Below are 13,361 nucleotides of genomic sequence, written 5' to 3'. Positions count from 1 at the left end.
CCCCGCTCTCTCCCTCCCCCTTTGGCTTGCGCATTAATGTGAATAAACTAAGTGTTCCTTCAACCTTGTTAAACAGAGCCTAGAGAGTGGGCTTCTTCGTTTAGACCCTAGGAATGGCTGTGGGCTGTTACCTCTCTTGACTAGTGACAGGTGACGGATGAGTTTCCTTTATTTCTCGTAGGGGCAGTTTGCAAATTGAGGGAAAATAAACACTGACGAGCAGGTGGTGAGCAGTTAGCCGGCAGGGTCGACAGGGTCCTCCCACCTGAAGCCTGCTTCCTGTCGCTCTGCTGTGACTGTGCCAACCTGAGCTTTGTCTCTCGTACCGTGTGGCCAGTCTGGGGGCCTTAGGGCAAGGGCAGACATGAAGAGCTCCCCTGTTGGCACCTTCTGGGCCTTGTTTAACAAAGTCAGTGCTGATGCATATATATCTGTGCCTCCTTTCCATTCCCCCCCCATACCATGTCCATCGTGGTGTTTTCTTCCCATTTTTTGAAAAACATTTTTTCGTTTTGCTGCTTGTTTTCTTGCTGTGTCCTTTTTGACCTTTCTCCCTCCCCACAACCTGGCTTGTGCGATCCCCGTGACTGTCACTAACAGCCGTTGCCGGGAGATGGATGAGCAGATCAGACTGATGGACCAGAACCTGAAGTGTCTGAGTGCTGCTGAAGAAAAGGTACTAACCCTTAGACCACAGCGAGGTTACGTGTACGGTGTGGTTCTGTTTGGTTTGGTTTTGGTTTTTGTTTTGCAGCTGCCTCCCCTCCACTGGTCGGTTTGTTGAGTGCTTTCCCATCTCTTCATGGAATGCTCCATTCTTTCCCTCTTACTTGGCATCTTTCATCTCTTCTTCCTCTCCACAGGGCCTCTCCACAGGGCCTCTCCTTCCCTGGGGTGATTTGGGGGACTATTTGGGTTGGGCACCCGCTCCCACCTCCACCCGAGGTAGCCGTTATGACTCGTTCCTGTAGTGCTTTCTCTCAAGTGTTTTACTAGCATCCGACATTCCGAGTCCTAGCCCAGGAGGGCCCAGCGTCCGCCAGCCTCTGCGGTAGAGGGGGGCGGGTTGACACTTGCTCAGGTGACCTGGGAACTTCTCTTTTCCCCCGTATGCCTTCCAGCTCTCTCTACATATAGGTTCAATTCACGTCTGTGTGTCTCTCTCTCCCCTTTTTTTTATTCTCTCCTTCTTCCCCTTTCCTCTCCTGCGGTATGTAAAACATTCACAGTAAGTGTTCTGAGCTGGAGGAGGAGCTGAAGAATGTCACCAACAACCTCAAGTCTCTTGAGGCTCAGGCGGAGAAGGTAGGGGCTGGTTGTGACCGTGACAGGCTCTGGGGCCTGGGCCCACCCAGCCCTGCCCTTGACGAGAGACTGGAGAAACCCAGTCGTTACGTAATCTAGTGAGGCATCCTTGCCACCCGTATTCTGGGGCTGATGCTAGTTCCCATGTGCTTTCATTGCTTGAGTTCAGGTCCCTTCGTGGTCTCAGGGGCTTGGGGGTCATGTTCTCCTCGGGCTGACACCGCTGCGCTAACTAGCAGTAATCACGGGCCCCGGGAGGTTTTCTAACAGACTGATGGGGGTAACAAATAGTCGGTCCGAGACCTAACAAGCGATCGAGACAGAGGACGCGTCTGTAGCATCACGTGGGACTGTTTCAGCCATGTGGCCTGGGGGGGGTGCTGCACCTCCTCGTGAAACGGGGAAGGAAAATACCTCCTTGGGTTGATTTGAATAAGATCAAAGCATAGGTCGGTTTTAAAAATAAACAACCCAGAGGATTCTAATCCGAGGGTACTGCAGTCTGAAGGGCATTGACTTGTGGATTTTAAGGATCTCTTGTCCAGAAATGGCCCCTTTTCTCGTGGGCCAGTCAGCACATTACAGTCCAGGAGGTTACTCCCTGGAAGGGGGAGTGTGGTGGCAGGCGGGGTGGCAGGCTCGTGCGTGTGAGTGGCTGCGGCTCTGCAACTCGCATTCTCGCTTCTCTTACAGTACTCGCAAAAGGAGGACAAATATGAGGAAGAGATCAAGATTCTCACGGATAAACTCAAGGAGGTGAGTGAGGGAGTCTAGGGGAGGAGTCCATATCTACAGGTGCATGGGGCACTAATTTGGAGTTGACCAGCTGGCTTTGGTTCTGAAGGGTGTACATTAGAAGGTGGAGGAGACAGAGAACCTTCTTGTCTTGCTCATCTCTGATGCCGTCTGGTGCCACATTTCCCCCAGGCGGAGACCCGTGCCGAGTTTGCCGAGAGGTCAGTGGCCAAGCTGGAGAAGACGATTGATGACCTGGAAGGTATGGGGCCTGGGAGCGGGATCCGACAGCTGCAGAGGGAGGCCTTGCCCACTGACCACTTCCCTCCTTCCCTGTGCACCAGAGGGAGTTGCTGGTGACCCGGCACACGTCCCGTGCCCTGTCCTGTGCCGCAGCGAGGTGAAATGGGTCAACACCTAGAATTGGATTTTTACATATACAACCTCTTCCTTTTAATAAGACTTTACCTCGTGTTCTGGAGTTTGCATCCTTCTCTTGGAGGACACTCGTAATGGCTGCGTTTACCTCGGATTTGGTGGTCTGCAAGGGTGTCTCTGAGGTGAAATCGTAGCCATACTTTGAGGGGGCAGTAGGGGCCGTGTTGCTGCACGGCTACGTTTGGCCCTCCTGTTCATCACGTCGGCTGCAGGGGACCTCTCCCAGAGACGCGGCCCCGGGGTGTCTGTGCCTCAGCGCTGGCCACTCTCAGGGGCTTTCTCAGTGTGCTTTGTCCCCACGTTTTGGCAGCTGTGTGCACTCTAACAAGGGACGATGTGCTTTGAGAACTCTTGACACGCGCTGCCCTGGATGCTCAGGGCAGCATATCCTTCTCTTACCTGGGGTGAGTTGGGGGCTGGGCAGCCTGTAGAGCGAAGGGGCCAAGAATACTGGTCTTGTGTGGTAGGTGGAGAATAGTCTGAATATTAACGTGTGCTTTCTCCTGTCTCTGTTTGCACCCATCCCGGCATTCCTGCTGGGAAGTGGATAAACTGGGGGGGGGGGTGCCTGGTCATGGCCGTGCCGGGCTCCCTACCCTGACTGCAGTGGACTGGAGGCGGCAAGAAGCCCGGTGGTCTGGGTGGGGGCAGCGGATCTGAAAACGGCCTGTCGTGGACGCCAGGGTAGATGTCCTCCTAACCCGTGGTATTAGACCCACGGTCACACTTTTCCTAATTTCTAATGATTCCTTCTCTTCATCTGCTTCTGACACCTTTCGCTCTGTCCCCTGGGCCTCCCCTGTGTTCCTGTGCCTGTCCAGACGAGCTCTATGCCCAGAAACTGAAGTACAAGGCCATTAGCGAGGAGCTGGACCACGCCCTCAATGACATGACCTCTATGTAACTATCTGATAGCAGAGTGGGGCTGGGGCCTTGGCTTGTGGGTGGGGGACAGGCTATGCTCAGTGTGCTTCCCTTTATCCTCTGGGAACTGGGGTCTTCACACCACCTTTAAGATATTGGTGCTGGTTACTTGTTGGCAAAAGCCAGAGTGGCATTTAATATTGAATAGGTTGTAGCACCCTGATCTATGTGTGATTTTTTTTTTTCTTTTTGTATATTTTTAAATTCATTGTCCCTTCAGTATAACCGTAATTTTTCTATTTGCTTCTCAAATTTAGTCTTCCCAGAGGAGACGCTGCTGAAGGTAGAATTATGTCATCATATAACTAAGAACATAGGGCCCAGAGAGCTAGTGACTTGGGCCCTAACATTGATTGCATAACAGAATTCAGATCTCCCTTGTGTATCTAATTTGTGTCCTGGTATTGAACTTCAGGAGAAACACCCATGATCTCAAATTTACCCAAAAATTAAGCTGAGTCCCAGAGTAAGCCAGGCGGTAAAAAGCACCAAAAAGAGTTGTTGGGGACTTCGCCTGTTTGCTGTGGACCCCTGATCCTTGATGCTAATGCACCTCCTTGTATCTTTCCCACTAACCCTGAGAAGAAGCCAAATGACTCAGGCTGTGGTATCTGGCTGTCTTTCCTCATTCCTACTGCCTTCTCTTCCCTTTTCTCCCAAATCGCTGTGTGATTGATGCTAGTCCTTCTTACCTAGAGTCTCCTTACTTTTTCGTACAGATAACCGTCACCGTTTCTGCTCTGTTCTGGATCTGCCCCCTTTCCTCGGGGAACCCAACGCCCCACTCTCGCTCTGGATTCCATTTGGGTCGGCCTGGCTGGTCCCCAAGGCATTAGGATGTAGGGGGCGCACAAAGCAACTTGTGTATTCTTCCACCTCCCCCACCCCCAAATTAAAATATCGAGCTGCTGGAAGCCTCCTGCCACCCTGTATTTGTGTCACTGACAGAGCTGCTGCTGTCCCGGAGGAGGAGCCTTGGGGGTGTGACGCGGGGAGCAGCTATTGCAGGCTCTCCCTCCGCTGACTTATATAATCAAAGCCACTTTTGTGTGTGTCTATTTTTCTTGACATTTAAGCTCAAGTGATCGGAGTCTGTCGGAGGGGTGGACTAGCAGAGGTTCCCGGGGGGCGGGGGGGCCACGAGTGTGACGCATAGGTGGCGGGAGGTCGTCGAAGGCCTTCACCGGAGGCTCCTGAGTCCACCTGCCTGGAAGGCTCCTGGCCTCTCGAGTCCGTCCCTTCTCCAGGAGGGCCCGAGTGCCTCCCGATCGCATCCCTGGCCCCTTTTCAGGGGTTCCTTCACATGGCGCATCATTAGAGCACCTAATGTGTTACCAGATGTGTTACCACCAGCCTTGACTTATTAGGTCATCCAAGTCCCAAGTACATAGGATTCTCAACAGTTTTATGTTTTTTCATTTCAACCCTTCTAACATATTTGGGGCATCATGCCATCTGCCTGCCGGTCTGTGGTAGTGGCACATGAGACGTGCTCAACGGTTATTATTGGCAAAACCAAACATCCAGTCATGCATGTTTCACATGATATGCACAAGGCGACAATGAGTGGCTTATTACACACATAAGAATGGTAAATTTTTGTTAGTAAAACTGTGCCTGGTTCACATTGTGGAATCACATGGCAGCTCTGCAGACTCCTCTTCCAGTTTGCACAGCGGAGGTGGGCCAGCCCGCGTCGTGCAGCAGGCAGTGGTACTCAGCTACGCACCCGAGAGCTGGTCCCTTAGTACCTTGGTTTCCCAGAAGATGATATATTTAAAACTTGCTTTTTTTTTTTTTTTTTAACCAGTTAGAGCCCAGTACGGAGGTTTTCCATAATCTGAAACTTTCGGTTGTATTGAATTCAGATTTCTTTTTGTTTGTACCATTTCCTCTTGCTACACAGCCTTTGAGATTAAGGTATAGATGAATTATTCAGCTGATGCTTAACTGGCATCTTTTAGGCACAAAGAATTATGGCGGGACAGAAATAATCAAAGCTGGAGGCACCGTCCCTATTTGCAGGCTGCCCAGAGTCTAGTAGAGAGAGACCACCTGTATAGAGCTAAAGATGATCCGTGGTTAGTGCCACAGATCACAGACTTGGGGGTAGTCGGATGGGGACGAGGTTGATTTCAGTGGGGAATTAGGAGAGTTAGGAGAGAGACTCACGGAAGGTGGCGCAGAGCAGGTACTTAATAAACGTGCTAAAATTTGTGCCTCCGTTTTTAGTGGGTTCCAAAAAAATGTGATTTTGGACAAACAGATTTGATTGAGGGATAGCAGATATTGAGCATTCTGGTCAAAGATAATCAGAAGAGTAGAGGCACAGCTAGAGATGGGAAGGACGTAATGTCCGTAGAGATAGATTTAGACAGGAGGGGCAAGTGTGTGCGGGAGTCAGGTGTGGAGTTTTGGTTTGTAGGCGATGGGGACGCCACAGGAGATTTTAAACACAAATTTGTTCTGACCTGAGGAGCCAGAGGGAAGAGTGGATTCTGCAGTTAAGTCTGTTTCACAAGGGGAGCAGATTATCAAAGTGGCTCATTAAGATGGTGATTCACAAATTTCAGTCATTTGCCTACTGCCTGGTGGCTTTTGCCATATTCCTGTGCTCCCTACATTATTTGTTACTTCATATTTACTCTTGTTTTCAAATTTGTCTTACTCTACATAATTCTAATTTGAAATCAAAGGTTTGATGTGGCCTTAGTGATTTTTCCTTATGCACGTTAAAACAATACAGCAAGTAAGTTTTTAACGTTTATTCATTTTTGAGAGAGAGAGAGAGAGAGAGAGAGAGAGAGGGTGCAGGCGGAGGAGGGACACAGAACCCGAAGCAGGTTCCAGGCTCTAAGTGCTCAGCACAGAGCCCGACGTGGGGCTCGAACCCACAAGAGATCATGACCTGAGCCGAAGTTAGACACAACCGACTGAGCCACCCAGGTGCCCCGCAAATAAGTTTTGTTGAAGCGTTTACAAGTGTGTACTGTCCCGAGATCTCCTGACATAGCACCAGCAGCGAGTATGCCTCATTTGGAGGAAAACTGGGCTCGGTTATTGGGGTTTTCCCAGAGATGGTCCTTCATACAGACATGGCCCTGAAGACGGGCACCGTGAATGGCATTCAGTGTGAGGAGGCAAAGTCCAGGGTAACTGCTTTCGAGCCTAGGGAAATGGTGGCGTTAACAGTGCAGGGAGGTCACTTGGGCCTGGTTTGAAGAAGCGAGAGAAGGTAGAAGAGAATAGAAGTCTAAAAACTGGCAGGTATCCAGGTGAAAGACAGAATTCTGGGGGTTGAGGGCATAGGAGGATGTAAGAGAGATTTGGAACTCCGTACGGGTGGCCGGCAATTTTGAACCTGAAAGTACATCTGAGTCCTGAAAGACAGCTGCACGTGTAGAAAGAATTCAGCAAACAGGAAACCCTGTGCGGAGGAGGAATCCAAATGGAATCGGTTGGAGGGGTGGCCGTGGGACGGGCTGTTGTGCTCATTGAAGCACTTGCGGCTGGATGATCGCCAGAGCTTCTCAACTCCAACTGGTTGTGAAGAAGTTGTCATTGATACTTGATTAATTCGAGGGTGTGCTTTGAGCATTAAGATCAAGGAGAGAAGCTGTATTTCAAGGAGCAGAAGAGTGAACTAGTGGAAAGAAAGTAAAGGCAAGAACTCGAGCCTAGAGCAGTGATGCCCAGCACAGCAGCCCCTCGCCACGTACAGAGCCTGCTGAGCGCCCAGAACGTGGCTCCTGTGATTGAGGAGCTATAGTCCTGATGTTCTGTGCTTTTAGTTCATCTAAATAGAATTAGCCACACGTGGCTAGTGACTGCCTGCCGTGTTGGGTAGTACTGTTCTAGGTGTTCTAGGGGCAGGAAGAGTTGACTGGGCTCAGAGACTGGCTTCTTTCAAAAGAGAGAAGTGGGAAAGGACAGACGTTAGGGGGGAAAGTGAGGTCTGACTTCTGTAGCCTTTGTCTCTCCCCACGGGCATGACTGGTGTGGGGGAGGATGGGGACGAATAAGCCAGGGTAAGAGGGAGATGTGAATTTAGGAGTAGGGCTGAGTCCAGTCCTCCATTTACTGCAGAAGCTCGTGTTACTTGAGCCGGGACTAGCTATGGGAATGAGGTCAGAAAACAGCATTGGTAATCCCAGAGCAAGCGCTTCATCTCTTAACTTTTTCCTCTTAATTCCTTGTTTTAAGTTTGTTTATTTTGAGAGAGAGAGAGAGCGTGTGCGCGCACACACACAGCAGGGAGAGGGAGAGAGAATCCCAAGAAGGCTCCATCCGTGCTGTCAGTGCAGAGCCTGAGGCGGGGTTCGAACTCACGAACTGTGAGATTGTGGCCTGAGCTGAAATCAAGAGTTGATGCTTAACCGCCCGGGTGTCCCCCATCTTCATATTAGATCAAAGCACTGACTGATGGGTTAGTGTCCTTTCCAGCCTTCCCCACCCTTGCTGGGATGCAGTGCAGTGCACAGGAGAATTGCCTGCTCTGTGGGCTGCCCGATGATGATCGGGGCAGCCTTATCTGAGTCCCACCCAGACTCTCTCTTTCTCTAATCCTAGTCTTAATAGTTGGAGAAGTGGGGGGGGGGACCCAAAATCTGTTCTTTTTCATCTCTTGAACCATGAGGCTTTAAAGCCAGTAGAGTTCCCTTTTACTCTGGAGCAACCCCACTCCCTTGTCCTGTTACAGAGTGAAATGGCCCCGATTCAGACCAGTGAGGCCTAGGGATGTGTAGCATTCGTGGGCTTGTTCCCTGACTGGACATGGCTAAAAGGAGTATCAGACCAAATGGATTCTCTGGCTTGCCTTGTTTGTTTTATTTTGCTGTTTTCAGGGAACCAAGAACATTATTATTTTTTAATGTTTATTTTTGAGAGAGAGAGAGCGTGAGCGGGAAAGGGACAGAGAGACACAGGGAGACACAGTATTTGAAACAGCCCTCCGCTCTGTGCTGTGAGCACAGAGCCTGATGTGGGGCTCGAACTCATGAACCGTGAGATCATGACCTCAGCCGGAGTTGGACGCTTAACCGACTGAGCCACCCAGACGCCTCAGGGAACCAAGAACTTTAAAGAGCTCTGTCTGATCCTGAGTTTTTAATCACTGAGGTTGCAGAGTTAGAACCCTTATTACTAAGTTCAAGGTGAGAGCATGACCACACTTGTCTCCTGGCCTCATACAGTTCTTAGGGAACTGTGTGCTCTCGAGCTTAATCAGGACGGAAAATGCTTCCGCTCCTCTGTCTCTTCTTCCCTACGTGGAACAAAACCCTCATTGACCAGGCTGTTTTGAAGGATACGATTCTGATGACACCCTACGCCCCCACGACAGGAGTGGGAGTCCCAGTAACCGTCCTGGGCACGGATGCTCCGGAGAGTCAGGCGGCGCTGCCCACCACGGAAAGCTTCGGAAGGGAGAGTTCAGGGGCGCCTGCGGGGCTCCGGCGGTTAGGCGTACAACTTCAGCTCAGGTCGTGATCTCATGGTTTATGAGTTCGAGCCCCACGTCGGATTCCGTGTCCCCCTCTCTCTCTGCCCCTTCTCCACTTGCATGCTCTCTCTCTCAAAAATAAATAAACATTTAAAAAAGAGAAAAAAAGATGAGATCTCCACAGAAATTTGAACCCCTGCGTTGATCAGAGAAGCCCCAGTGAAGGAGACAGGTCTGACCACAGGCCTCCTGGAGTTTCTGGACTAAGGGGGTGTTTCTCAGTGGTGGACACTCTGGGACGCACAGAGCAGCCCCGCTTAGTGCTGTGTCCTGCCCAGCACGTCTGTGCAGGGTCCTCTGGCTACTGTGTGCCCTGTACGTTTCCACATTTCTTCCTAAGGGGAGAGAAGAGGCGATAGTCGTACACATATAAGAACCTCTGGTTTAATGAGAAGTGCAGTTCTAAAAGGTTGCTCTAATTTTGCCTTTTAATACAACTGTTATTTTGGTCATTCCCTCCCAGGATCATTTTGTGTATATGTACGTTGTCTGTTTTGATGGTGTTCATAAAGCGGCAAGTCTTATTGGGACCATACTGGCCATCACCTTCCGGGTAGAATTGTAGAAAACCTGCCCAGAGGGCTGGTGCCGGAGCAGCACACCTTGACCGTGGGCACAGTCAGCCTACAGATGCAGTTGATTTTAAGACGTAGCACTAACCTCGGAAAGCTGGAAGAGGCCGCGTCTTTATACTGAGGTCCTGAGACCATTTTGAAACAGACAAACAGACTGTAAAACACTGGAAGACACTTGCTCATGAACTTGAGAAACGGGCACTAGTAGACCAGTAAGGTCTGTCCCCGAGTCCCAGCACCCCTGTGCTGGTTGGGTGGCTTCGGTCTCCCTGCATGTGCCTCTCTTGAAGGTGCTCCAGGTGAAACACTCCGCTAACGTCGGTGATTTGAGCACCTACCTACTTAGGAATGCTTTTGGTTATAAGAAACAGCTTAGCTGTAGCTTAAATAAACAGGGGACTGACTTTTCTCCTGTAATAACAAGCCCAGATTTGAGCAACTGTGGCCTTGGGGTAGCTGGGTTTCTGTGATTTTCTTGGCCCTCTTGTAAGGTGGAGATCTGCCACCCTCATCCTCACATTCATGTTCAAGGCAAGAAAGAAAGCTCATTTCCCCGGAACTTCCAGCGACTTACACTTGTATCTCATTAGCCGGAAATGGATGCCATGATCACCCCTAACTGCAAGGGAGGCTGGAGAAGAGAACAGGATACTCTCGATTCACCTTTTCTGGGGCCATGACATGCTGCTGACCCCAGTGGGATTGGGTTCTTTCAAATTTTTTTTGTGGTTTAATTCTGAGAGAGAGAGAGGGAAAGAATGCAAGAGGGGGAAGGGCAGAGAGAGAGAGGGAGACACAGAATCTGAAGCAGGCTCTGAGCTGTCAGCACAGCCCGACGTGGGGCTCGAACCCATGAACTGCGAGGTCATGACCTGAGCCGAGCCAGACGCTCTTCCGACTGAGCCGCCCAGGCGCCCCGGGACTGGGTTCTCTTAGAAGAGGGGAGGTGGGGTTTGATTGGATAGGCCCCTGTGCTGGGCTTACCACTGAGCGCCTACAACAAGAAGCACTAGAAAGTAGATTGAATGGATGTCGCATGTTGATCCCAGTTTATCATTCGCAGTGCCGGATTGAATGCTTTTACAGAAAAATCAGCTCCTTTCAAACCCTCAGTGTTGTCAATGTAATTCTCGTGAGCCAGCTGTGTTCCTTCCTTTGCCCTGTGTCCCTCAGGAAGGGAGTGAATGCCCTTGTGAAGGAGACCGGTTTTTCCTTCTCAAAGCGCCGTGCGTCCAACTTGGCAGCCGCAGTTTTTATTTTATTCCTCTGCTGGTCTTTGCGCTGCCTGCCTCTCCCTGCCCTGTGTCCCCGCGGCCACGTGCCCACAGATGCGCGAGGTGTCTGCCGGCTCGTCGGGAGTTCCAGGGTTTATTCCTGGTGTTCCGCGGACGTCCCCCTTGCCGCCGCCTCCCGTGTCCTCTCCTCTGTCGCTGCCGCGGAGCCGGGGGCTCTCTAGGAGCCGCAGCAGCGCGCGGGTGGGGTGCGCACGCCGCTGACTTGGGCCCCAGCGGAAAGTTGGTTGTTTTTTTGAAAGTCCTTTTGCCCCAAGCAAATTGCTTTTTAATTGGAGCAGTGAGAGGATTACTGACTTCCCAGCCCGGGGGTTGAGTGAGGCCAGATGTTCTATCCCTTTCTAGAGGTGATGGGTGAAGAGGGCGGGGCCTGAGAGAACGGAGCCAGGAAAACCTAGGAGAGTTTTCTGGTTTCTACCCTGGCTGCTCTTCCCCTCTTGTGCTGACTGTAGGCTGCGGTCCCCTTTCCATGGATGTTTTCTAACAATAAAAGGACCGATTAGACAAGATGTCGCGATTGCTTCATCTGCCGGCCCAGAGATAGGCCCTTCTGACCCCGTGGAAAAAAAGGAAGGGAGAGAAAGGGGTGCGGGCCATCAGTAGATCTGTGGTTTTGCTTGCTGGGTGTTCAGCTGCTGCTTTTCTTCCCTACGTTTGCCTCCTTGTTTGCTTTTGCTGCTTTTATGTTTGATTGTGAGTGACTCTCATAAGCTAGTTGTGAGCAGTAGCTCTAAAAACCTGTTGAGGTTTGCTTACGTTTGCTCGCGTTCTCGACTTGGCTTCCTTCAGACATTCTGTGATAGGCGGTGGGGGTGAAGATCTTGGATTCTCAGGTTGAGACTCTGGTAGAAACAGGCCCATCCCTGTTCTCGAGGGTCACGCCCCCCGGCCCAGTCAAATAAGTACCACCCTGTGGGCAGAGCCGGAAGAAAGAATGGCTGGTGCTCAAGGCTGCCTCCGTTGGGGGCTGGAAACTGAAAGCCTTGGTCGGGTGTGGGTGTGTGAGGAAATGGCTGATAGGCCGCGGCCCCTTCCCCCGGAAGTGGAGCAACCCCGCAACCCCGGGGGGCACCCTGATCGCCCCGCAGAGGTGGGCGGTGCAGGGCTCAGGCCTGTGGCTGGGCCGCTGTGCTTCTGCGGCAGGAGTGACCCTCACTGTGGGTAGACATTGACATTTACTTCTAGTTCTAGTAACATTTCTCCTTTACACCCACCAGATAAGCTGAAATGCACCAAAGAGGAGCATCTCTGTACACAAAGGATGCTGGACCAGACTCTGCTTGACCTGAATGAGATGTAGAGGCCCGGGCCGCCCTGCCCCCGACTCCGCTTGAGGCCAGCTTGCCCGAAGCCGGCCTGGAACCTGAGGGCTGATCTTTAACTGGAAGGCTGCTTTCTCCTTTTTGCCGCCCCTCCCACCCCAACCCCTATGTCTTTTTCGCCAAACTGTCTCTGCCTCTCCCCAGAGACTCCAGTTGGGCTTGAGGCTGAGCACCTTTGGGAACAACGTTTAAGGGAATGTGAGCACAATGCAAAGTGTCTTTACAAGCATGTTGTGATGTACACATTTTGTAATTACCTTTTTTGTTGTTGTTGATGTAGCGACCATTTGTAAAACATTCCTCCCGATTCCAGAGTTCTGAAGCAGCAGTCTTACCCCTTCCTCACATTTGGAAAGTAACTTTTCAGCTTAACGCACACTGCTCTCTCCACAGAGGAGGGAGCGTGGCAGGGCCCTGCCTGCTGAGGGCCAGAGCCCCGAAGGATCCCCACTCTGGGAAGCTTCGTTGCTCTGTCCAAAGTACCAGCCAAATTAGAAAGGTGATTCCAGGAGTTAGCCAAAAAAGTGTGGCTCAGGGTTTCAGCTTTAAGGTATCTTTGAGCAACTTCCATTTTTTTTCCATCAGAAGTGACCAAACAAATTAAGGTGTGAGACCTCTATCTGAGACCAAATCCTTGTCCTATCCTTACCCCTTTGCCAACCGCTCTCAGAACGGATGGTGTCCCCTTTCTGTCGAGGTGACCACTTACTTGCTCTCCTGCCTCCTTGAAAGAAAGAGAAAATTATGTGTTTGCCACTGATTTAGCCACATGAAACAAACTCATCTCGTCACCCTTTTCTGGGACTGAAGCTGCTGTCTCTAAAAGTGCCATGTCATTGTGCTTTGTATCAGTTAGTGCTGGAGAAATCTTGAATAGCTTATGTACAAAACTGTTTTTAAATTTTATATTATTTTGAAACTTTGCTTCTTTAGGGTTGGGGCACCTTGGCCACCCAATCGGGCTGAGAACTCTACAGTCTGTGGGCTGACGGTGTGCTGATCTTTTAAAGTTTCTTTCCCTGCCCAGTCCCCCTTGTTGGTGAGGTTTCTGTGAGGTCTGTTAGGTGTGCATCCTGCAGCTTCTTGGCTTACAGTGCACTCCCCTTTGGTGTGCTCTCTCCGGGGGCCGATTGAGAGAAAGAAACCAATAGTGCAACTGTTTTGATACTGAAAATTGACAAGTGTCTTTTTGAAATAAAGAACCAGTCCCTCCAATCCTCACACTTCCTTGACTTTTATTTACTGCTCCAAATGTGCTTTCCCCACAAGA

At 50.8% G+C, this 13,361-nt stretch overlaps 1 protein-coding gene across 2 annotated transcripts in view; it reads left to right on the top strand.

Moving 5' to 3' along the window:
- Positions 1-13,314, top strand: part of TPM3 (tropomyosin 3) — a 21,978-nt gene extending 8,664 nt beyond the window's left edge. The window contains exons 5-8 of one of the 2 annotated variants that reach the window (XM_077764132.1): positions 1,230-1,305; positions 1,999-2,061; positions 2,233-2,302; positions 11,987-13,314. In XM_077764132.1, coding sequence (XP_077620258.1) covers positions 1,230-1,305; positions 1,999-2,061; positions 2,233-2,302; positions 11,987-12,069 — 292 coding nt within the window. In that variant the 3' untranslated portion in view covers positions 12,070-13,314. Of the gene's footprint in view, positions 1-600; positions 677-1,229; positions 1,306-1,998; positions 2,062-2,232; positions 2,303-11,986 lie in introns of both variants that reach the window. The other variant, XM_077764131.1, reaches the window with a different exon arrangement.
- The last annotated feature ends 47 nt before the right edge of the window (positions 13,315-13,361 follow it).

This window comes from Crocuta crocuta, unplaced genomic scaffold (assembly GCF_008692635.1).
Source record: "Crocuta crocuta isolate KB4526 unplaced genomic scaffold, BGI_CrCroc_1.0 scaffold528, whole genome shotgun sequence".
NCBI lineage: Eukaryota > Metazoa > Chordata > Mammalia > Carnivora > Hyaenidae > Crocuta > Crocuta crocuta.
This window is presented reverse-complemented; position numbering and strand designations above follow the sequence as displayed.